Source organism: Populus trichocarpa, chromosome 1 (assembly GCF_000002775.5).
Source record: "Populus trichocarpa isolate Nisqually-1 chromosome 1, P.trichocarpa_v4.1, whole genome shotgun sequence".
Classification (NCBI taxonomy): domain Eukaryota; kingdom Viridiplantae; phylum Streptophyta; class Magnoliopsida; order Malpighiales; family Salicaceae; genus Populus; species Populus trichocarpa.
The window spans coordinates 44,660,336-44,686,035 of NC_037285.2; the positions used below are offsets into that span (position 1 = coordinate 44,660,336).

The window sequence follows — 25,700 nt, forward strand, 5'->3', positions numbered from 1 at the left end:
TAAACTTTATCTTTTTATCTGAAAAAGAATTTATGAAATTATTAAATTACTAAGGATAAGATAATTCATGCAATGATGCGAGAATTACTTCAATGTACATGAATAGTTATTCATTAATAAATTATTTATCAAAATGTGCAATTTTAATCATGTTTAATGTGATCATGTTTTTAGGTATTTCGCACCCTCAAACCGGAAAGTAGATGCATGGATAAATAATTTTGTTAAGTGATTGATGTAATTGAAAGAACTAATATTTTGTTGTAATATACTTATATGTTTAAGAATTGTAATGTTTAACTTATTAACTTATGTATGTTGTAATTTATGATGTTATTATTAGGTTGAATTATGGTTGGTTGTTTACATATTTTGAGCACAATTATTTTTAAAAAAACAAACGATGCATGCTATGAATTAATTAGCTTTAAATAATTGTTCTATAGAAAATAAAAATGAGATATTGATGTATGCTTGAGCTTTGAAAGTCCAAATGATAGGACAAAAATTGTGATTGATATTACAAGTTGAGAAATAATTGAGTCGATAACTTGGTATCAAAATAATACAGAGAAAACTCTATCAAAATTATATATATATATATATATATATATATATATATATATATATATATATATATAAATTGGTAACTACGAATATATATCATATAATTTGAGTTTATATAATTGGGGTTGTTACAACAAATAACTCTCTCTATATAGTGGATAGTACAATTGAAAGTTCTAATATCTCTATATCTTTTAAGATAATACTTGAAGGATTTGAAAGTATTTAGATGTAATAGGAATGAAATTAAATATTTTTGTACTAGAATTTGAAGGTTTAATAGCACCAATTAGAGTATAATCAAGAATTGATGAATCTGTAGTGTTTTTGCACTTAGAATAGCTTGTATATCATATAGGTTTAGACTTTCTTTTTAATTTTACAATTAGGCAAGCTATATATATGTTTTTAGCAAAAAAAGTTTATAGCTGTTATAGCCATATTAACGGATGAAGCCGTCAACCACTTCAAATTGGTCAAGTCGATCAATCGATTGATTCCCGTAGAATTATCAGGTGTTCATAACAAATAAACAAATGGTCGACCGATTCATTCAATTAAGCTAAATGATCGATCGGTTCATACATAATTCCATATTCATTAATTTTAATTAACCTAGGTGAATTCTTAGAATCGTCTATCAAGTTTTTATCAATCTTTTATATGTATGTTTAGTGTGCATTCATTTTAATTTGTGCTATCAAGATGAGATATACATATTTATATATAAACACTAAAATGAACATTTAGTTCTAAGTCTTTAATATGCTTCATTCTTGGACTTCTTCTTGATTTCTTCATGAAATCCTCTATGCTTATTTATATAATGTTTATATAAACCTGTTTAAAATTTATTCTTAACCAACTATATTATTAGTCCAAATTTCTTATTATTTTTATCATCAAAATACATATAAAAACATAAATGTGTTATCTAAAGGTCAATACTTGTAAAGATTTTAAATAATTTTCAGTAGCAAGAAGGTGATTTCAAGTTGCAACCAGCAAAACTTCAAAACTACAATTAAGTCAATGAAATATGAGAAATGCAATAGCCTTGCGTATAGACTTTGCCTTACATGAAATCAATCAATGTTGAAGAAGGTGATAGTTTCATGGAATTTGGGCATCGGGTAGATTAGTCTAAATGGCCTTGTAATGAGCATTTAATGCATTTGCTGTTTTTTCTTTCTTTTTTTTCTTAACTTAGAAAATTTTCATGAAGAAAATGGTAAAATATTGCATGTGAAAGCATACAGAAAAAAAATGAAGCTTCAAAGAACTATTTGGAGAAATTTCACCTATTTTTCTCTTTGTGTAATCAATGTAATCGTTGTGGGCATATGGTAGGGATATAATTACATTTCTCAGAAAGAATAAGGACGATCTTAAAACTTGGTATTGCGTCCCCGCATTATCTTCTTACAATTATTTTATTTGTTTTTTTAGCTTTTTATCAACAAGTCCACTACACCCTAACACCGTTTGCAACTTGTGATCTATTCTATTGGCGAAAGCAACGGCTACCTACCGTTTACTCATTCCAACACGGCAAGACGCCGGAAAAGAAAGATCTAAACTAATAATCGTTCATACTGCGTGCACGACACTCCCTCAATTATTTAATTCTTGTTTTTTTTCATAGTTTTTAAATTCAGCCCGGTAATTAACCCGGTTTAATATCTGAGTTTCAAGTTTTGACCGGGTTAATTCTGATTTTTTGAAAAAATTAAAACATCATCGTTTTAATAAAAAATAAAAGTCAATGGGTTACAACTGAATTTTTGATCGAGTTTTGCTGGGTCCACCGGGTCAACCCTCCGGGTCAGCCGGGTCACCCTGACATTGACTTCCTCTATATTTTATAAAACCCGGCGTTGTTTCAGCCCCTGGTTGACCCAGAAAAAACCATGCTTTATATTAAAAAAATATAAACAAATAGTAAGTTTCTTTCACATAAAATTTTAGATAAATAGTTTGTACTTAATAAAAAATATTATGAAAGTATTGTTTTTCATATTTAATTAAAACTCAGAATTATATAAATAAATAATTTTTTTTGTTTTTTTTATTCAAGTGTTTAATTTAATAATTGTAAATCAAGTAATAAACTGGTAAGAAAAATAGAAAATCAGAATAAAATGGAGAGCTAAATAGAAAATGTGAGCAAAAAAAATAGATAAATGCAGGAGTTCTTACTTCAATAACTTGTCGGATACAGAAGGAATTGATTTTAGCAATGAATAAATTGGCCATAAAATAATTTGTTTTTAAAAAAGTTCATTACTTGTGATTCTCCACTTTACATATATGATAGTAGCGCGTAAGCACGCGTGCTGGAAGAGCGTGGTACTTTCACCTCGGCTTCCTTAACAATATCCGGCTCCACTAGAACCACCTAGAAATGAGAATTGATGAAAAAAAGGAAAAACATAAACCTGAGTCTTCGGCAAAAATTATCCAAATACGTGGCGTGTTTCAATTGGGTATTCTGATAGGGCATTCCGGTAATTTCATCACCGAGTTTCTAGTATATATGAAGACGGTCTGCTAGCCTTCTTCACCTCACATTTGTGATAATATCTTTCTTCCCTAACAAAGCATTCAACTCTTTCAAGGTATGCCTCTTCGTCTCCATTTCTTGTTTTTCATATGTTTGTGTGTCTATATATGTATATATATTAATTTATTGATGCTTAATTCTTAAGATCTGTTAGTTTTTTATGGATTAATCCTGAAAAGTTGATTGATTAATAACTAGAGATCTGTTTGATGTTTTGATGTTTTATTGATTTTGTTGTTCAGATCTTGATTGGTCCTCGTTTGCTAGGGCCTTATAAGATTTGATTAATTAATATAAATCATGTTTTTTTTCGTTTAATTTTGATGTTAATTTGTTTAAAGGAAAGGAATTTTCTTATGATTTTTTCAGCTTTGATCCATTGACTTTTAATTTCTTAGCTTATTTTTAGATGATTTGTAGATATAATATTGTAAAATCTTTTTTTTTATACTACCGATCAGGCAAAATTTTTTTTTTTTCATATTGAATTGGTTGGTTGAAACTTTTTTCATATATTTTGTTGAATTTCTGTCTGATTTGTGGGTTACAAACATAAATCATACGATGTATCTGATCTGGTTTTTTTTTTTTTTTTTTGTGTTCAGATGCAAATCTTCGTCAAGACTCTCACTGGCAAGACCATCACCCTTGAGGTGGAAAGCTCTGACACTATTGATAATGTAAAGGCCAAGATCCAGGACAAGGAGGGGATCCCACCAGACCAGCAGAGGCTTATTTTTGCTGGCAAGCAGCTTGAGGATGGCCGTACCCTTGCCGACTACAACATTCAGAAGGAGTCTACCCTTCATTTGGTGCTCCGATTGAGAGGTGGCATGCAGATCTTTGTTAAGACCCTTACTGGCAAGACAATCACCTTGGAGGTGGAGAGTTCTGACACCATCGACAATGTGAAGGCCAAGATCCAGGACAAGGAGGGCATTCCCCCGGACCAGCAGAGGCTGATATTTGCCGGCAAGCAGCTTGAGGATGGACGCACCCTTGCTGACTACAACATCCAGAAGGAATCCACACTCCACTTGGTGCTCCGTTTGAGGGGAGGCATGCAGATCTTTGTGAAGACCCTCACTGGCAAGACCATTACCCTTGAGGTTGAGAGTTCTGACACCATTGATAATGTGAAAGCTAAGATCCAAGACAAGGAGGGTATCCCACCAGACCAGCAGAGACTCATCTTTGCCGGCAAGCAGCTTGAGGATGGCCGTACCCTTGCAGATTACAACATCCAGAAGGAGTCCACCCTCCATTTGGTCCTTCGTCTTCGTGGTGGTATGCAGATCTTTGTGAAGACCCTCACAGGAAAGACCATCACCTTGGAGGTGGAGAGCTCTGATACCATTGACAATGTGAAAGCCAAGATCCAAGACAAGGAAGGCATCCCCCCAGACCAGCAGAGGTTGATTTTTGCTGGGAAGCAGCTTGAAGATGGGAGGACTCTTGCTGACTACAACATTCAGAAGGAGTCAACCCTTCACTTGGTGCTGCGTCTCCGTGGAGGAATGCAGATTTTTGTCAAGACTTTGACCGGAAAGACCATCACTCTGGAGGTCGAGAGCTCAGACACCATTGACAACGTGAAGGCCAAGATCCAGGACAAGGAAGGTATCCCCCCAGACCAACAAAGGTTGATCTTTGCTGGAAAGCAGTTGGAAGATGGGCGCACCCTGGCAGACTACAATATCCAGAAGGAGTCCACACTTCACCTTGTCCTTCGTCTCCGTGGTGGTTTTTAAGATGTGCTGTTCATGTTGTCCAAGATAATGTCTTGGTTTATATGCTATTACTTTGGATTATGGTTCTTGTGTGTGTTCAGTAGCAGTCTTTGAATGGTTGCTTTTAATAATTTGTTGAACTCGTTTAAATTATCTGTTCTTGTTCACCTAGTACTGTTTGGAGTGGCTGTTAAGGGCCATTCCATTGCAAGCCTTAATATCTATGCAAATAAGATTTTTTATGCAATATATGCTCCTTTTGTTGTGCATGATTTCTGTAGTTTCAGCAGTGGATTTTTTGCTGTGTTGTGTTTTGACATGGGTTTGGTGACCTGGTTGATACTTGCACGCGATATTAGCATATGCATATTCTGCCAAGAAATATGCTTCGTCGTTTGGTTTTGGACTTGGTCTGATCCACAGGGCTGTTCGTTTGTAGAGGGTGTTTGGGAGTGTGGTAGTGGTTGCTTTTCAAATAGCTTTTCGTGCCGAAATACATGTCAATGATGTTTTTTTATTTTTTAAAAATTATTTTTGATATCAGCACATCAAAACGATCCAAAAGGTACAAACCGCACTTAATTTTAGCAAAAAAAAAAAAAAAAAAATTTGAAATTCGCCGAAAAGCAGGTTGAACAGCATTGTAACCTTGGATGTCTAGCCGCAGCGTTTGTGCTTCCCCATAAAAAAAGCAGATGCATCGACGGTTGGTTGTGCCTTGATGTGTATTTTATTGGATATCTTTTCCTCTCTTGTTTAGAGAATCGAGAACTAATTTTTTTTTGATTAAATTATCAAAACTATATTACATGATTAAGATTAAAGCTAACCTAATAATTTCTTTAGAGAAATAGAGAAGCAGAGGATGAGTTCAGGAACTGTTAAGTGTTGCTTTCTGGATGTTCTTTGCAAGCTTATTGCCACTCTACACTGGAGTTTCTTGGCTACAAGTTATGTGCATTTGGGGTGAGACAATAAGTGCCATTCTCAGATATATAGAAATCCTGAATCTGTAATGATCCTCTGATATATGCTACTCATGTAGTGGCTAAAGATTTGCGGTCTTAATTTCACAGTTTCTACCGCTTCCTTGCAAGCAGCATGTAATGGTTGGAGGATTAGTTTGGAATGATTTGTCTGCAGACTATACAACAAGTACATGTTTACTACATGTGATGTGTGTTTTGTTTGGTGATGGGATACTCTTCGACTGTGATTAAATTCAATTATCATGTAATTGCTCACTTTTTAGATGTTCTGTCTTCTTTAAAGGCATGCATCTACGGATCTTAATTTTCAGACCAAGAAATTCAACTTCTACATTTGTGATGATTAAAATGTTGGAAATTTTGGTTAAGAATATGGTTAATGGGGGATGTTTGAGAGGCTCCATTTATTTTCAGGGGGGAGACTTTGCTGGAGTTTAATATTTGACATAAGCTTTTAGCATAGACTATTAACGTGTTTTAAATAAAATACGGGCGAATAAAAAATTAATTTTAAAAACTCTTGATTTGTATATTTTGATGGAACTCAAAACTCTATAAAAAAACTCTATCTTACATAAAAAAAAAATAAGATTTTCTTGATATTTATAAAGTGTAAAGTTGAGAAGTTAAAATTATACACAAAAGAGACCCAAGCCTTTAAAGGATAGGGGTCTTTAAACAGAGTGAATTGTGGGCTTAAACCAAAGCTCTAGGATATCTGATGGATTAGTATTGAAAAAATACTTGATAAAATTTTTAAAGGTGACAATAAAAAACAAGGGAAAAAACCAATTGAAATATTCTCCAATAATTGAGAGCTTCATGTATATTATAACTTATTTGATTAGCAAACTGAATAGATTTACCAATAGTTCAAGGGTGGATAATTGAAAAGCAATACGAATAAGTAATCAAATATTTGAGGTACACCGTAGACTATATTATATTGGTTACCCAACAATACTTGAAGAGTATAATGATGTCAATTGAATATTTGACACTAAGGAATTGAAATCCACTAGTGAATATGTCTTCACACTTGGTGGAGCCGTTATGTCATGGAAATTCTCTAAACAAACATGTGTTGCAAGATCCATGATAGAATCAAAGTTTATTGATCTTGGTAAAGCTTGAGGGAAAGCTGAATGACTTTAGAATTTGTTAGAGGACATTCAATGTTAGCTAAATCAATGCTAGATATTTGTGTCCATTGCGATAGTTTGTCACACAATAAAAAAGGAATGGTAAATTTAGACATATACATCTTAGATATAATATCATTAAACACTTTGCTTTTGAATGAAATTATTTTAATTGATTGTAAAATCAAAAAGAAAATATTGCAGATCCACTACCAAAGTTTTATTGAGAGAACTCGTGTATAATTCCTTTAGGGGAATGAGTTTAAAATCTTTAAAAATAAAATAATATAATAATAATAACTATACCTAGTTGGTTGAAGATACTAAGGTTCAAATAAAAAACTAAATCATATAATTTTCTTGAAATGACTATTATTTTCTTCACAATGTTTTTTTTAATATAATCATATTGATGGAAGGGCAACTTAGTAATTTTAAAAATATAATATTATTTAAAAATAAAGTTGTTGACACATATTGTGCACATGTCAACGCGTCGGCTGCTCTTACGCCTTTAAGGTAGCTCATGAAGAGCCTTCATGAGGCTAAACGGTGGCTTCCAAGGCCACGTTGGAATCATCTTGGCACCTTCCATCCCTAGTTGACGTGTGAGGAAGACGGAGCCCTGATTTGAAGTTGATTAACTTTTTTTTTCCTTTTTGAATTTCATGTTTGTCTTTGTAAATTTTCAAAATAGTTCTTCAATTTATTTTTTCTTCAGATTTGGTCCATGTTTTTATAATTACTATCTGTTTTAATTGAAGTAGTTTTTCTTCAGATTTGTATATTAGATTTGGTTCCTATTTTTTTAATTTGAATTAATTTTTATAATTGGGTTTTTTTTTTAATGATTTCATTCTATTTTTATTTTTTTCTTTATCAAATTTGATCTTTATTATTTTAATTTTTTTACTTTAATAATCTTTTAAAATTAATATTTTTTTTAATTTTATCATTTAATATTAAATCAATTACTCCATCAAATGATGAATTGTTTAACTATGGGCTTTCCATGATTTGCAGGAGACTAGGCTTGTGCTAGGAATCCAAAAACATGTGACTTTTAATAATCTATATACACACAGGGTTAAAATCCGTCAGGGTGTAGGCTGACGAAAAGCATTGCTGGATAGTAGCTACGGGGTGGTAGCTCGTGTGACAGTAGCGAAAATTAGCAGAGTGTGTGCGCGACAACACACAACAGCTAGCGCAACAGTATGCTGACGAGAGTTGAGACTTGGGGCGAGGATTGTCCAAGGCTTGACGAAATAGTGCTAGGATGACACAATGGGACAGTGGGGAATTCGGCAGCACTGATGAGATCGACAGTGTCGATGGAATTCGGCAGTTGGGGCTGACGATAACTTGGACAGCGGATGGTCCAAGGCATGTGAGGCAGTTACGCTGGCAGCATGTGTGCTGGCAGTGGGCAGTTGGCTTGTGGGAGAACATGCCAATGAAGTTGCAGCAGTTTTGGGAACAATTATCGGGAGTTGCAGCAGTTTCTTTTATGGGGAAGAAAGTGGCCAGAACATGGGATAATGGGTGCTCCAGCTGTGCAGGAAGTTAGGGCTAGTTTCTACTTGTAATTTCCATTATCTTGTAAATAGATAAGCTGTAAAATGTGTAGCATGCAGAACGGAAATGGGCATAGCACACAAGATGGACTTTGTGTAATCCTTTAGTTGAGTTAATGAAAAGGTTGGGACTTGTTCCTGTAATCTGCTGTGTTGTTTATTCTGTTCCCATTCATTAGTGTTATTCCTCTTGCTTGTGACATTGAAAGAGTGTGGGGATCTCTTGGGTTTGTGGGACAAATGAGTCGTAGGTAAAACACGAGTGAATCGGTGAGGGAAAGGCTAAGTCTAACGGGACTAGACTGCCGCACGAGGTCTGTTTTTGTGTTACAAAATTGACACCGTGCCAAGTGGTATCAGAGCGCGGTTACGTTTTTGACTGGACGACAAGACTATTTTGTGGCCAAATCGGCAGAAAAATTTGGGAGGGCTACCTTTTCTGCCAATGGATAGGCAGACTTCAGCGCAATGATCAGCAACGAGAATGCTGATGCTTCTCTGGACGAATCGAAGGACTAATTTAAGAGAACCATCGATGCTGCCGATGGACTGGCAGACTTTACAGCAGAGCGCGGTTAACGTTCGTAACGAAACGATGGACAGTTTCGTAACACAGACGATGGATAGTTCTGTGGGGCAGATCGAAGGACAGGTATGTTCGAAGCCATTTTGGGAAAAACTTGCCAGCGTTCTTGGACAGAGTTGGTGTTCAAAGGCTACGAGTTTGGTGGCTTAACTACTCTAAGGGCGACGCAAAGTAATGATGAAAGGATCAGATCAAAAGATGGGTGCTAATTCAGCCATCGAAACTGTCGATGAAAGGGCAGAGAAGGGAGTAGATGCCAGTGTTGGGATGTTGGTGACTTGTCCATGTCTTTTGCAGAAGAAGGGACGAGAAAGAAAAATCTTGGTGGGGTTAAATCCAAGTATGTTGCTGACGAAGGATGGTCAGACAAGAAGGCAGAAGGTGAGGGATTCAAGGCTAAGTTTGGATTGCTACTCTTGCGATGGGAATTACTTTGGGAGGGATTGTTGCTGAAAGAGGGAAATCTTGACGCTGTAAGTGTGGAAGATGGTGTTGGGGTAATCTGCATGAGTAGACTTCATGCGTGTGCACAACAACTAAGTCGGGTTCTTGGTTGTGTAGCTAGACGAATCGAGGAGGATGTTGCTTGGCTAGACTGCCTAGTATAAGATAGAATTGATGTCTTCGGTGGAAACCTTGACAAGAGACAGTGCAGGGAAAAGAAGACAGAATAGTGGCTAAGATGGAGTTTAGTCACGTTGGAACCAGCCTTGGGTGGAAGAGGTGGCTGAGCCAAACTGCTTTAGGTGGGGTAGATTGGGGGCTGTTTTGTGCACTTCAGCAATTGACAGTGCAAGTGACGGGAGCAAAACAGTATGCTGGATGTCTTGGCTGGTGGACAAACTAGGGGACAACGTGGTTTGAGAGTCTGGATGTCTTGACGATGGGCTGATCAGGATGACAGATTCGGCAGCCAATATAGTGAGTTTGGTTGAGGAGCCAAAATCATCGACGAGGATGGTTTGGTGTATTGCTTTGGTGGGGAGGCAGTAGGGGCATTTCTGTGCATCTTGACAATGGACAAATCAGGGTGACGAAGACAGATTGCTTAGCCGTTGTTGGAAAAACATTGTTTTGATTTTTGGTGGATGAAACATGTGACATGGGCTGAAACAGTGTGGTGCTGTTGCGTCAATGAAATTTTATGGGGCTGATGAAGTGTCTTGGGTATGACAGTAGCCTATGGAAAGCAGGTCAGACGAGATTTTGATGCTGGTTGCTACGTGTTGCATGCTTGAGCAGGTTCAGTTGGGAACTTGACGAAAGAACTTCGATGCAAAACTTTGTTGATCACCGAATGTGTTGTCTTATTTAATTCTTGCAGGTTTTGCATATTGAACAGTTGAAGGATTGTATGTTCGTATGGGAGTTCATATGATGCTTTGAAGTGGTTTCGTATGGTGATGTTAGTCAGGAGGAAAGGGATAGAAGCCTTGGATGCTAGAGGAAGCGTCTAAACTTCATGAAAACAAGCTTGCGGGTGGACGAATTGGCATGTGGAATTGCTAACGAATGAGGACAGCTTGTGTGTGACTTGGGGAAGTTGCATATGAATTCTGGAGGAGCATGGCAGAATGTGACATTGGGGTGTTACAGCTTTGTTGGTGTCCAGACGAGATTAAGGACATTGATCTCGTAAGCTTTGGGTAGGACTCGAAGTTTGGTTTAACCTATGGGATACAAACTGGAACCGAGAGAAGACTTGATCACAACTTGGGTTTTGGCAGGAGTTGGCGAAGAGAATGTCAGCTTGGCATCACAGAATCGGTGGACGGCATTCTGGATGAAAATATGGGCAAAGCCGAGAGGTTGTGTGTGGACAATCTTGAACTGTGAAAATTGGTGTAGACTTGGGGCAGAGGTGCTTTAGACTTGGTTCGACGAGGACGTCGACTTCTTTTTGGTGGGGGAGGTTTGTCACAGGGTTAAAGTCTGTCAGGGTGTAGGCTGACGGAAAGCATTGCTGGATAGTAGCTACAGGGTGGCAGCTCGCGTGACAATAGCGAAAATCGGCAGAGTGTGTGTGCGGCAGCACACAACAGCTAGCGCAGCAGTATGCTGACGAGAGTTGAGACTTGGGCGAGGATTGTCCAAGGCTTGAGGAAACAGTGCTAGGATGACACAATAGGATAGTGGGGAATTCGGCAGCATTGATGAGATCGGCAGTGTCGATGGAATTCAGCAGCGTCGACAAAATCGGCAGCTGGGGTTGACGATAACTTGGACAGCGGATGGTCCAAGGCATGCGAGGCAGTTACGCTGGCAGCATGTGTGCTGGTAGTGGGCAGTTGGCTTGTGGGAGAACATGCCAATGCAGTTGCAGCAGTTTTGGGAACAGTTATCGGGAGTTGCGACAATTTCTTATGTGGGGAAGAAAGTGGCCAGAACATGGGATAATGGGTGCTCCAGCTGTGCAGGAAGTTAGGGCTAGTTTCTACTTGTAATTTCCATTATCTTGTAAATAGATAGGCTGTAAAATGTGTAGCATGCAAAACAGAAATGGGCATAACACACAAGATGGACTTTGTGCAATCCTTTAGTTGAGTTAATGAAAAGGTTAGGACTTGTTCCTGTAATTTGCTGTGTTGTTTATTCTGTTCCCATTCATTAGTGTTATTTCGCTTGCTTGTGACATTGAAAGAGTGTGGGGATCTCTTGGGTTTGTGGGACAAATGAGTCGTAGGCAAAACACGAGTGAATCGGTGAGGGAAAGGCTGAGTCTAGCAAGACTAGATTGCACCGCGAGGTCTTTTTTTGTGTCGAAAAATTGACCCCGTGTCATACGGGATGATGAATGATTTGCAAGAAATTTGATTTCATTTGCCTTTGACTGATTTATGGATGGAAATAGAATAACAAAATTCACTATAACCGTACAACTTGCTAATTTTAGGACATGTTTTTTTTTTTTTAATTGAAACTATGATAATTTTTATTTTTTAAAAAATCTTGATTGTAGTAAAAAAGAAATGTTTTTGTGAAATATATGAATATAAAAAGAATTTTTTTACTGAAAAATACATTTTTCATTTGAGATATAAATTAATAAAATTATTATTAATATTTTTCTTGGTTATTATAAAATTAAATAGAAATAGTTTTAAAACATATTGACACTTCAAAAAAATAAATTAATGAGTGTTTAGTAATGCAATAAAAAATGTTTTTATAAATTATTAAAATAATAATTTTTTATTTTTAAGGTATTAAAACTTAAAATAATACTTAAAAAAATTAATTTAATATTTTTAATAGTAAAAGCCAATGGAACAAATAAGTGCTACTAAACTTTTAGGGCCTGTTTGAGTATAGTTGCGGTTGTTTTTTAAAGTGTTTTTTATTTAAAAATATATCAAAATAATATTTATTTTATTTTTTTAAAATTATTTTTGATATAGCACATCAAAATAATCTAAAAATATAAAAAAATATTAATTTAAAATAAAAAATTTAAAAAAATTTAAAAATTTTCAAAACGATAAAACAAACTTGACTAATTCATCAACGGTGTCGGTAAGAACAAACGCTTTTCTATCAAATTTCTTCACTCACGCCCTCCAACTACCAAATCTTCTTTACTCGCGTGATCCACCCGCCATGTGTTCATTCTATTAAAATCATACGATGGAAAATACCAATCACAACGCGTGTCCAGGCACTCACCACTCTTGAGAGTAGAACTTATATTAACCGACCCAACCCTAAAAATGTAAATTCGAAAACCAACACCCTCTCGCTTGTTCTCGCTATATAGTTTCTAGAGCTCTGCTTTCTTTGCAACCAAACAGCCTGTTATCTTGACATCGCTTCGCTTCGCTTCGCTTCGCTTCAAATCAATCAACCAATCTCTCACATCGAAACCCTAGTCACCGGATCAAGTAATATCTCTTTGTTCTAATTAGTTGATTTCATCTTCTTTTTATTTTAATTTTTAGCTTACTTATTAATTGTCCGCGTTAATTCTGTGAATCTTGTTTAAAAAGATCAGATCTTTGTGAGTTGATTGCAAGCTATAATCTTTGTCTTGATAGATCGCCTTTTTTTGGTGTCTTAATTGATGGGTTCTTCTTTTCTTCATTTTTTGAAGTTAGGTATTTTGTGTCTGTTGTCTGATTAGCTTATTGGCTTGTGGGAGTGATCATATCTATATGTTCAATTAGGCAGTTAAGACCTGTATTTTTGTTGAATAAAGCAAGCTCTGTTTTACATCAAATGGGTATTTGTGTTTTTGTTTGTTTGTTGATGAGTTTGTGTTTAGAATATGGATGCGATTAGTAATACGTTATGACATGTTCTAGTTAGAGTTTTGTAGCTTGTATTGTTCTGTTTGGTGACAAGCAACTTATTAATCTAGGATCTTGATTTTTGATGTGGTTGACAACTTTGTTATGTGAGTTTTCTCTATCATGATTGATTAGTTCATAAACGGCCTTACCTGCTTGCCCCAGTGTGAGCAGGGAGTAATTTATTGTTTCCATTTATTTCTTGTTTATTTAGGTGATTTCCTTTTTTTATGGTGACAATAGAGCGACTTGTTTTTGTCTCCTAAGAAATATGCTGTGATTTTGGAAAGGATAAAAAAAAATAATTTATTTTCCTAGTAAAGTTAGTCTTATCCTTTTGAGTTTTTAATAGTGTTTCAGTCCCTGTTAATATGGAGTTATTTCTATTCAGGTTTGAGCTTTTAGGTTGTTGGGCTTCCTTGAACAGTTAAGGTTTTATGTCTGATCTCGACGTCCAAACTCCCACTGCTTTTGGTAAGCTAGCTTTTTTACTCATCTTAATTTTTGTTGCTAGTATGCTCACGAATTGTATTGTACTGATACTCGTATTGTTCTGAGATGTGACAAAACCTTCTACTCTATCTACACCTAGATGTCTGACAATTATGTGGTTTGCCATGGTAGATCCTTTTGCTGATGCAAATGCTGAGGACTCCGGTGCTGGGGCAAAAGAGTACGTGCACATTCGTACACAGCAACGCAATGGTAGAAAAAGCTTGACAACTGTGCAAGGTTTGAAAAAAGAATTCAGCTATAACAAGATACTCAAGGACCTCAAGAAAGAATTCTGCTGTAATGGTACAGTGGTGCAGGACCTTGAATTAGGCCAGGTATGTGTGTTTCAGCTTAGCATTTAAAATAGCCTTTGAATGTTTAGTCTCTCGTTGCTTATGTGATTGTTCCATACAGGTTATTCAACTTCAAGGTGACCAGCGCAAGAATGTCTCTACCTTTCTTGTTCAGGTAATTTCATTCCTTGTGCGAGCTGATGAGTTTAACAATCAGTTTTTCTCATTTGGGTTGTCTCCAAATACTGATATTTAGGTGGATCCAAATTTTTAATTTTGTTTTGTTTGGTCAGGCTGGCATTGTGAAGAAGGAGAATATTAAAATTCATGGTTTCTAAGCTGTTGCAGTAAATTTAAAACTCCACACCGTGCTCTCCCTGCTCTTATCAAGAACTTTAGAGATATTAAATCTATTATTATTATTATCTTGCCTATGTTTGGTTGTATGACATATGCATCATTTGTTTCTGGTGTTGTCCAGATATCTGGTCTCTATATTGTGGGATGATAATGGAATTCTACACAGTTTGTATTTGTGTATTAAATAGCTATTGCTCTCTCGAGTCTAACAATAAATTATCGATGAAGTGTTGGGGTGTTCCTGGTTAATGCTCTTTTAACTGCTGTCGGCGCCATATGTTTTTTAAAAATATATTTTTATTAAAAAAAACATCAAAATATTTTTTTTTCAGATTTTTTTTCTAGTATTAGCACAGAAAAAAAAAATCAAGGCAAATCGATTTTTGAAACTCACCCAGTTGGTAATTTAATACCAAACTGGCACAAAATGACAGGAAATTCAGCGGGTGGCCTATAGCCATCCTCACAACAGAGAGCAGAGACAATGGGTCTGCTGCCTCGTTTCTTTTGCAGGTAAACGCTACTTGTTTTTCCCTCTTTTTTTTTTTTTTTTTTTTTTCCTGAACAGTGTCTTCAGCGAACAAGCTCTCTATAGCGATCCCAAGCAGAAGGGATTTTTTTCGACATTTTAGATTTTCACCTGTTGGATGTTGGTGAGTGCCAAAGGTCCAACTAGACGATTTATCTGCTATCTAAGCACGCCAGGAAAGAAGGATCATATTCATTTTTAACGGGTGCTCTTCTATTGTTTTTCCTATTTAGTTAAAGCACCTCTTGAATTTAATGAACAAAGGTTAAACAGGCTTCCATTGTGCTGTTGCAAGGAGCTGAGAGCCATGTTATGCCAAATGAATTCGTCTCTGTATGATCTAACTTCGGGGATTCTTCTCAAATGTTGAACAGTTTGTCTGGATCCCAACGTTGTTGGTGTGATCACCTGTTCTTTATACAACATAAAACCTGACGATTTCGTTTTTTCAGGAACTCCATCGATCTTAGTTAAAACTGTGATTTTAACAACCTCAAACCAAAACGCCATTGATGCTGCTCTTAATAAAAATTTATAACTTGCAGCATTTTTTTTTATATGTCACTGTATATACATTTTGAAACCACGCTTTATAGATATTGCTACCTGCTGGAGAATCAACCCAAAAAAGAAAAAGAGGTTGACAAATAGCCATCTAAGATATGGCTTCGTTCAATTAAAATCTTGAACCAGATCCCAAGAAATATAACAAAAGCTCCTCCGAAATATCATGCTTTTAGCTATTCAGGTCATGCCCAAATGATAATTTTTTTTAACCATTTGGGTTAGGCCCAAATAGCCAAATGCATCCCTTTCATTTGAAAAATGCATGGGATACATTTGAGTTAACACCTCCTAAATGATCAGGAGGCTTAAATGATTAGAATTTTTTTTTATGTATCATTATAAAAAAAGTTAAGGAGGCTATGGATTATTATACTATATTGATTTTTTTGCCCTCTACAATACAAGCCAAGGGAATGTGAGTTAGGGAGGGGGGCAAAATTGTCTTTTAATGTAATTCAATTGGCATTAACAAATTTGAATTTGGGTAAATTAGTCTTTTTACTTTTTTGTTGCACAATGAAATTATTAACTTATCATTGAAATCAATTCGAATTAGGAGCAAATCAGTCTTTTAACAAATAAAAATATTATGAAAAATAAAAAGTTCATGGCATGTGCGTTGCATGTGCTAGAGAGTAGACGTTGTTCGCATTCTTCAGACGACCCATCTAGCTACCAAAAATGACCACATATTGTGTTGCCCAAAATGTCTCATGGTGGCGCAACTAATAAGGCAACGAGTGTGATGGTAGTCACAGTGGAGTGGTTTGAGAGCGGTAGAACATTTTTTCCTCCCTCTTTTTCTTTGTCTTGATATTGAAATTCACGCCTACCCTTTTAAAATTCAATTGTGTCCCTCAGTTTATGTTTATTTTAATTTTAATCCTCATTAATTTAACTGCTATTTATGTTGATTTTAATGTTTTATGAATTTTTTTTAATTTCATCAATGAGTATTTTTTTCATTTAATTTTTGTATCCAATTTGATCCTTATTTTTTTATTATTGTTTTTTTTTTTATCATTTTCTTGATATTTGTTTTTCATTTTGTCCTTCAATATTTTATTTCATTTAATTTTTATCTAATTTTATCCCTCATTCTTTTGATTATTTTTTTTATTTTCTTAATTTATTTTGTTTTTCAATTTAGTCTATAATTATATTGTATCCAATTTTGGCCTTCATTATTTTGATTACTCTTTCATTTAATTTATATACCAAATTTGATCTTTGTTGTTTTGATTGCTATTTTTTATTTGTTTTGTTTTAATTTTTTATTATTGGGAAATTTGCTTTGTTATTTTTTTATATTTGCCTTCTATAAGGTAATCTCAGTCTCATGATCTGAGTCACTGGTTTCAAATATTAGCCTAGTTTAAGTTTGATCTTTTTTAGGTTATTTTTTTATTAAATGATTTTTTTTAATTTTATCATTCGACATTGAGTTTTTGGCTTTTGAGTTTCATGATTTGTTCTATTTTTCTTTTCATAGGGTTATCTCGATCTCATATTCTGGGTATGGTAGCATGTTATTCGAGTTAATTCAAGTTGACTCAGTTTTTTTTCTCAATATTTTTTGTATGAAATTGATTTTTTTTCACTTTCATCATTTTGTATTAAATTATTGACCCTTGAGCTTTGTGATTTTTCCACTTTCTTTTCTATGAGGTTATCCTAGTTGCTGTTTAGTCAAGTTAACCTGGATTGACTAGGGTTTTTTTCAACATTTGTTTATAGATTTAATTTTGATTTTTTCAATTTAATTTTTTTATCTCATACCTTAGAAGATCAACCAAGTAATTTTTAACCTGCATAATTTTTTATGTTAGGATAAATTTGACCTAGTTCACTGTGTAGTGTGAGCCATCTAAATAGTCAGTATCTATATGAGGTTATGTTTTTTGGATTTTCAAAATTAATCAACCACATTTGAATTGGTTGTGTCAAGTTATTTCATTTTAAGTTGACAGTTAAAAAAATTTATAGTTAAAAAACATATTAATAATTATTAGATATTTTTTATATTTTAAAAACATAATAAAATATTTTTTTTATGTTTTAAAAGTTTCTATAGTGTCAAGGGAAATGACAAAAAGGTACATGATGGACATGATAACTTATGCAGATACACTGATGTTGTTATTGTTGGTGTTGGCTCTGTTAGGTTGTCTTGTGCTTATGAGTTTAGCAAGAACCCTTCTGTCAAAATTATAATTATTGAACAATCTGTTAGCCCTGGTGGTGGCACTTGGCTTGGTGGCCAACTCTTCTCTGCCATGGTAATTGAAATTCTTCCCTTCTGCATGCAATTAATGTTATTTATTGTTTTATTAATTAGTGTATGCTAACAAAAAAATGATAACATGGATATCCCTTATAGCTAGTTACTATCTAACATATTATATTTGTCAACGCATCACATATAATACCACTGCCACAATCATAAAATCATCACAAATGCTAATATCCCAAGCTTGCTCAATATACATAACAATCAACAAGTTTTGAACAATTTAGATATTTGCTACAATTCTGAGCATGTTGGATAAAGACAAAAAAAAAAAAAATAACATTTTCAAAACATGAAATTTAAGAAAGGTACACAGGTCAAGATCATTTACCATGCTACATTAATTGGACCATTGCTGAAGTCAAATGCAACACATACCCACGATCATATAGAGGCACATAATTACCATATAGAAGAATTAAATCATTGTCTTGTTGTTTCCTTGCTTGGTTCTCAATCTAGAAAGACTACAAATAAGAAGTGACCAATCAAATGAAAAACTAGATGAAAAACAAAGACGTGAAATCCTAAATTTTAACCTTTTTTTAGTGAAGCTAAATGCAAATAAGAAAGGAATATCATTATACTATGATGGTTAGAGCCTTAACATCTGTGTTACAATAAATAAAGTAGACAGTCAAGAATGCAAATTTTCTAGTCAAATAGGATGAGAAAGGTAAAAAATTAATGATGAATATTTTCACTCTTTTTGCCCTATTATGTTTAACACTACTAAACAAGAACAATTTCACTGGAGAGAGGTTGATGATGAAGAAGATGAGTGAAAATGATGTAGTATGCAAAAAATTGTTAACCAACCAAACAACTTTCACAACACGCGAGTAAAATCCAAGATCTAACTTTTATTTACAAATCTGTCACATGTTACCTATATTTCTCCTCTAAAAAACCACACACACACACCTAGGAAAACAGAAAAAACCAATACCCCGGAAAAAGCTTCACTACCTAACCAAGCAACAATGGAATCATCACATAACCACATATATAAAGAACATTGCATTAAGAATTAGAAACATTAGCATGTGACGACAACCATATTTAACAAATAATTTACAATAAATTGACAAAATTATTATTCTCATCAAAGAAATTAGTTAATAAAACAATATATATTCTCTCTAAATTATAAACACGGTCTCTCAAATATGAGTTTCTAATTATACCTGCAATCTTTGTTGCACCATATTTATTTCTTGCAAGATGAAATCCTTGGGAGCACAAATTCACTGGAGAAAAAGTTAAGAAAGTGACAGATGATGTTTTGGGAAAAGGACACCTTGGGAGCACATATTAATGGAGAAGAATTTAAGAAAGTGATAGAGATGAGGTTTTTGGAGAAGGAATAAAAAGCCACATATAGGGTAGGGTTCTTTTGGAGAATGAAAGGTTTTTCTCTTGAGATTGATATTTGTCTGTGTGAGGTTTTTTTTTGTTGCAAGCTATACATGTACCAATTAATTATAAGCACGCCATTATTGTTTATTTATTTTTTGTATAAAATTCAAAATCTAATCTTTTCTTTTTATCAGCAATAGACTTTCCATTGTAAATTTTGTGCAACCATATTTGCAATAAAAAATCCGTTGCTGATTCTTAATATATTAATTTATTTTTTAGTAGCCGATTTTGCATTGTTAAATCTGTTGCTAATATTAAAAAATTAACATATATATAATTCGTTACTAATCTGTTGCTAAATTTACATCTGGATTATTTTATTGTTAATATCCTATGTAACCTTTTTTTTAGTAGTGACACTTATGTTGTTTTGTTAATTTTTTTAATGAGATTTCTTTTGATTTGTTTTGTCCTGGTTTTATTTTAATTAATTTTGGGCATGATTGATGGTTGCAACATGATGATAAGGATTGATTAAAGTACCCTTTTTTAATCTATGAGCCATATTCTTTTAGTGATTTTTTTAGCTCCTGTACGTGTGTGTATGTATATGCTGGAGTTTGTTTTCTAGTGTGCAATTAATCTACGAGCCATAGAGACGAGAGCATTGCCATGGTGTGGATCCCCTGAGAGATGTTCCTGAGCAACCATGAGCAAATGTCAAGTTTTTCAATGCTGTGGTTGCAGAGGACTTGATAGCGAAGGAAGGAAGAGTATGTGGAGTGGTCACTAATTGGGCTCGTGTCAATGAATCATGACACACAATCTTGTATGGACCCTAATGTGATGGAGGCCAAGGTGGTTGTGAGTTCCTGTGGCCATGATGGACCATTTGGTGCTACTGGGGTCAAGAGGCTTAAAAGCATTGGCATGATTGTTAGTGTGCCAGGAATGAATGCCCTTGACATGAATGCAGCTGAAGATGCCATTGAGAGGCTTCCTAGGGAGATTGTGCCTGGAATGATTGTCACTGGCATGGAAGTTGCTGAGATTGATGGCTCTCCATGAACGGTAACCTTTAATTTCCCTTTATTTCAAATGTTGTCGGGATTTTAATGATCAACTGAGATTGCCCTCGTTTACTCTTTAACTTATGAGCTACATAATCAATATCTGCAACTAAAATTGTTAACAGACTTGCATCATGCTCAACCTTCATCTTTATTGTTTATTGCCAAAAAAGCTCAATTTCTGTCTCTATGAATTATTGTTTATTTTACTTAAAGCTGGTTGAACCATCACTTTCTGAAGCTGTGTAACTGAGAATTCAGGTGACCTTCACTAATGTAGGTTGTGCAGCCATATCTGTATTTTGCACTTTCTTTATACTGCAGTAATCAGGACTTCTTTGTCACGGGCCACATTTCCAGTCCATTCTATGATCTTGAAGTGTGGCCTTCGATTATATACATCCATTAGTGGATAGATAGATTGGACTTTTCATAATGGTCCTCTCAAATCATAGAGGATGGGTACTGAAATATCTTGTCTTGAGGGACCACCGTGTTATTTTCCTGATATAATTTCTGGGACCATGAAATGAGAAAGTGAAAAAGGTCATGGCTACAAGTTTTGGCTAGAGCATTTGACAAAATAGCAATGTTTTGAGATATTTACGGTTGATGTGGTGCATGCATGGAGGGTTTTGCTAATAATCTTGGTGTCTTGGTGCTGTTGTTCAAGCCTGGTTGGAATTGACACAATAGGTCAATCACGATGGAAAAAAATGATCTAGGATTTGATTTCAAGAACGAGAACTTCTCTGGCAGTTGTTGCTAGTCTTTCAGCCTCTGATACTGGTATTGTTCAGCCATTAAAGAGGTTTCCCATCATGGATCTTTTGCAGGGACCGGAAACAATTGGAAAGTTCAGTAGGCAATGTTGAGGCCGAAGTGGTAGAGGTATAGATGGAAGTGGGACTATACCACAGTTCAAGAAGCTGTGAGCTCGGCTCCAGATAAAAGTAAAAGACGGTTTGTGATATATGTGAAAAGCTGGAATTATGAGGAGAAAGTGGAAGTTGCAAAGAAGAACAAAAATGTTATGATTGCTGGTGAAGGTAGGGATTTCACCATCGTAACTGGTAGCCTCGGTGTCTTGGATGGATCTCCAACCTTTAGATCTGCTAGCTTGGTAACAACCCTCTGTTTTCCTACTATTTTTGTTGTTGTTTAAGCATTTGTTTATGCGGCAGTATTGTTAGGCATTGCAAATATTCCAAAATTAACTCTTTAATTAAGCATTTATTTTGGTCTAAGCTAGACAATATTTGAAAATTTTGTTCCAAAATATAGGACCAGAAAAGCACCAAGCTGTGGCTCTCATTGCAAGGAAGCCTATGGCAAACCAAAAGAACATGGTCACTGCACAAGGTAGGATTGATCCAAATCAAAATACTGGGATCTCAATCCAGAACTGTATCATTATTCCAAACCCTGATCTTGAATTAGGGCAGAAAAAGTTCCTACGTACTGTAGTTATGCAATCTTATACTGGGGGACATATTAATCGTACTGTTTGGGCAGAATGGAGCAAGGATTTTGCATTAAAAACATTGTATTATGGCTAGTCTTCAAATAGAGAGCCAGGTGCAGGTGTCAGCAAGAGAGTGAATCGGCCTGGATATCATGTCATTACTGATCCAAATGAGGCCAGGCAATTCACTGTGGCAGAGCTGATACAAGGAGAAGCCTGGCTAGAATCCACTGGAGTTTTTTTTTACTCAAGGACTGTAATATAGGAATAGCATGCACCCCCCTCATGGATTCAAGTAGCATGTGTTGTTGTGTCATGCCCTGCATTCTAGAGTACTAAGTGCGAGACATCATTTGCTCATGTTTCGACCTTTCCGTAAATAAAAGTTGAATAAATAAAACTGGTGGATCAATTAATCTGTGCTCAGACCCTATGGGAGTTGGTATCTGAAAGCTAGTTCTGGTTTGCTCCTAAAAATTTTACCTCCACCAGCTCCTTCAACAGCTTTTTGAAATCATCATCCCCGTTGCCTCTACAAGGAATGATTTGCAATTCTGAGCAGAGTGCCATAACTTTATAAGGACTCAAATGCCTGAGAATTTCAGGGTCTCTATCATAATCCTGGTAATTCAATGGAGAAAAATAATAAATACACACAAAGTAATGAGCTGTTTTCTTAAAATTCCTATTTAAATAATTTACATCTTCAATGGCCCAGGATTTTGCAGTCAATTCAGTTTTAATATGGTCTAAAATTTGCACAAGCATTCTCATCAGGAAAGAAAACTAGGTATGCTTATTTCCATTTAAAGGGAAGGTGTCCTGCCAGTGAAAGTAAATAAACTGCAAATTACATGTACCATAAATCGGACATGCATGTAAAATGAAGTCAAGTAGCATATGTACCTTTAGTGTTCCTAAATAAGCTAGGGACAAAAAGATATAGCAGTGTTGCAATCAAGCACAGCTAGCTTGGAACCACCAACCAAGAACAATAAATACCTACTCACCTTCTCTGTTATGACAACAACTGGCATGGAGCCAAACTTATCCTCCAGCTCTTTGAGTTTCATTCTGATTATCTCAATATCCTAGATTAAGTGACAAAAGGACAATAAGATTGACATATCGAATTGGTACCACAAGCAACAACAGGCGAGTAGGGATGAGATAATATGCTGGGTATATATCACGTGCTATTTCATTTTTAATTCATTCTCGCTATTATTCCCCTTCTTTTCAAACAATTACTTAGCAGTTTGGGATGAGTTGTACTGATAATATGGATACTGCCAGTAGAGGCAATCTAAATCATGATATATCTCACAAATGAATTTGCCTCCCACAAAAGTTTAATTGTGCATATGCAATCAAAGAGTCTAAGAACTAAAAAACAGATTCAGGAGATTAAATGGTCACTGAGGTTAAGTTCAAGATTAAATTTGAACTTATAAAGAACAGTCATCAGCATTTGAGTTATAAAATGTTGAAGTGCGTGTATAAAGCAGTGTAAAATTTAGACAGGAGAGTATGGGAATTGTACCGTGTCTTGGAGTGAGTGATGATCACTGAAATCAAGTCGATCAACATACAATGTTCCCATCTGCCAAGGAAACACCTCTCATTTGTAGATAAAAATACATAACAGTAGGGGGGAAAAGGGGCAAGGATTTGAGAATAATGTATCACCTGTAATCTGTCTCCCAGTATTTTTTATTGGACTCCCATAACATGTGTGAAGATTCTCCAGAAAAAATAATTAAGCAAATAATATTTAAGATCAAATGGCTAAAGGGGCAAAATACCTTCTTTATCCCCTGCACAAAAGCATTTGCAGAACCAATTGCAGAAACACATAGCACAACACCGTTGCATAAGATATCCAATGGTGTTCTGGTGTTGATATTTCCTACTTCAAAGAAGTGTGTGGGAGACATTCTAGTGAAACAAATAGGAAGAGATTTTTTAACTTCTTGCATCATTAACTTGATGTCTCTGAGATTATGCTCCGAAACCTGTGCAAAACTTTTATTTCAACATATTTGAATCAATTTCCTGCTCATATATATATATATATATATATATATATATATATATATATATTTTTTCATCTTAAACATGAGTGGTAAGAGAATTATGTTCTTTAGAGCATCAAGAAAAGCAGAATTTTAAATGAAACATAATTTAAAAAACACCGACAAACTACGAAAAAATCAGTGGTAGGTACCAGGTTTGCATGATGAATTACAGCAACATCTGCTCTTCCGAGGGCTTTCAAAGGTTCCCTTAAAGGTCCAAGAGGAAGTATTTGATGATTTCCCCATGGTGTTAGTCCATTAACCATGACAATCTCTATGTCACGCTGCAGGCTCCAGTGCTATCTTCCATGTAAATAAACACTATCATTACCAGCATATGTATAAGCCACGTATTTCTTTCTTCATGATTAGAGGACTATTAACAATCAATTGGCTGAACATGACAGGCATTTCCCATAGATAGATAAAGAACAATACTTGGGTTAGAAAAATCAAAGCACGGGTTAAAAAATAAGCAAGTACAGCCTGAAGCTGCACAGAGTTATGTAATACAAACACATGCACACGAATTACTGAACATAAGCATGTATATGCAAGCAAACACGGAGAGAGTGAAGGCAAAATGACACAAATAATAGGAAAAACATAAAGGAAACAATACCTGCATTCCATCATCCAAAACCACAACACCAACTTTTCTTGAGTTAATCCGACTTCCCTCTTTCTGTTCATGCCATTTGCCCTCAACTAAATAATCACGAGGATCTACATAACCATGTCGCTTAAAGAAGCAAGCAGCAGTAGCAGCTCGATTTGCACCAACACCAATCTTTACAGCTCTCCCACGAAGATGCCTAGTAAGCATCCTAGCTTCATCTCCACCAGCATAACCCTGCCAACAAGAGAAGAAAACATTAATCTCTCAACTAAGCCAATGGCTCCATACAACTACACAAACACTAAGCAAATCTGCACTTGTCATTACAATGCAATCTGGTTCGTGCATGCCAATGTGCGAACCCACACGCTGAGACTAGATTGCATAGTCGCGCTAGCAATCATCATATCATTAACCAGTAGGAAATGTAATCATTCACTAGGTAAAATGAAACCAAAAAAGAGAAAAAGGTTAAAATACCCTAGTAAGAATGAGAGGTGAAATTCCAGAATCAGCTAACCATGAAGAAATGAACTCAACCATTGGAGTCTTCCCATTTCCTCCCCATGTTAAGTTGCCGACACTTATCACCGGCACTGGCAACCTTCAAAAATAAACAGATTACAGCAAAAACCAATAGAAAAATATACTTTCCTAGCCTAAGCTACGCTCTTGTTAGTCACGCACAATGGCAAAGGCAAACAAAAATTCAAAAAAAGATAGGAACTTAATAGAAACCACGAAAAACCCACATGCCACAATAATAAAAAATCAAAGCTTTCTTTCAGTTTCTCTTCTTTCTTTGTACTTTATCAGAGACCAAACAGTAAGTAGGGTCATGTATACCTGTGCTTAGAGAAGAAGCCAAAGTGGTAGAGATAGTGGCGGATAGAGAGAACAACTCTGTAAAGTGAGGAAGCTAATGAGAGGATAGGAATTAAAGATTGGTGCAGTGTAGAGAGCTTAGTGTAGTCTTGCACGTAGGCTATCTCCTTCACTACTCTCCTCAGTTTCTCCATTGAAGAAGAGAAGCAGCCTCGAAAAAGAGAGTACCGGTGGAACCAGCAAGAAATAAAAATAATGAAGCCGGAACGGGACGACACGTCATCCAATACATTAAAATATTCTATGTACA

The 25,700-nt window shown here is 35.3% G+C and overlaps 4 protein-coding genes and 1 pseudogene across 12 annotated transcripts; 4 read left to right on the forward strand and 1 right to left on the reverse strand.

The window, feature by feature from the left end:
• The first annotated feature begins 3,036 nt into the window (after positions 1-3,036).
• On the forward strand, positions 3,037-5,109 carry LOC18095912 (polyubiquitin). Its single transcript, XM_006370571.3, has 2 exons — positions 3,037-3,185; positions 3,736-5,109. Exon 2 carries the CDS (start codon positions 3,736-3,738, stop codon positions 4,879-4,881), a length of 1,146 nt encoding a protein of 381 aa, XP_006370633.1. The 5' UTR covers positions 3,037-3,185; the 3' UTR covers positions 4,882-5,109.
• A 7,752-nt stretch (positions 5,110-12,861) lies between these two features.
• On the forward strand, positions 12,862-14,834 carry LOC18095913 (protein translation factor SUI1 homolog 2). Of its 2 annotated transcripts, XM_006370577.3 has the most exons (5): positions 12,863-13,032; positions 13,829-13,911; positions 14,062-14,267; positions 14,347-14,400; positions 14,519-14,834. In XM_006370577.3, exons 2-5 carry the CDS (start codon positions 13,875-13,877, stop codon positions 14,561-14,563), a joined length of 342 nt encoding a protein of 113 aa, XP_006370639.1. In that variant the 5' UTR covers positions 12,863-13,032; positions 13,829-13,874; the 3' UTR covers positions 14,564-14,834. The 2 variants fall into 2 exon arrangements, with proteins under 2 accessions (XP_006370638.1, XP_006370639.1); XM_006370576.3 differs by having other exon boundaries at positions 12,862-13,032; positions 14,347-14,834.
• A 2,932-nt stretch (positions 14,835-17,766) lies between these two features.
• Positions 17,767-21,620, forward strand: LOC112326097 (thiamine thiazole synthase 2, chloroplastic-like; annotated as a pseudogene).
• On the forward strand, positions 21,029-21,962 carry LOC18095914 (pectinesterase 3-like). Its single transcript, XM_052448323.1, has 4 exons — positions 21,029-21,080; positions 21,163-21,214; positions 21,301-21,452; positions 21,688-21,962. The coding sequence occupies exons 1-4, from the start codon at positions 21,029-21,031 to the stop codon at positions 21,960-21,962; spliced, it is 531 nt and encodes a 176-aa protein (XP_052304283.1).
• LOC18095915 (probable tetraacyldisaccharide 4'-kinase, mitochondrial) lies at positions 21,772-25,656 on the reverse strand. 8 transcript variants are annotated; one of them, XM_024586962.2, is made up of 9 exons: positions 25,412-25,655; positions 25,086-25,169; positions 24,569-24,799; positions 24,096-24,245; positions 23,674-23,883; positions 23,412-23,471; positions 22,879-22,959; positions 22,352-22,489; positions 21,772-22,195 (listed from the first exon to the last, which is right to left on the reverse strand). In XM_024586962.2, exons 2-9 carry the CDS (start codon positions 25,086-25,088, stop codon positions 22,160-22,162), a joined length of 909 nt encoding a protein of 302 aa, XP_024442730.1. In that variant the 5' UTR covers positions 25,089-25,169; positions 25,412-25,655; the 3' UTR covers positions 21,772-22,159. The 8 variants fall into 8 exon arrangements, 5 of the variants coding, with proteins under 5 accessions (XP_024442730.1, XP_024442706.1, XP_024442735.1 ...); XM_024586938.2 differs by having other exon boundaries at positions 25,046-25,169; positions 25,412-25,654; XR_002978232.2 differs by having other exon boundaries at positions 22,086-22,195; positions 22,352-22,460; positions 25,046-25,169; positions 25,412-25,654.
• Between the last annotated feature and the right edge of the window lie 44 nt (positions 25,657-25,700).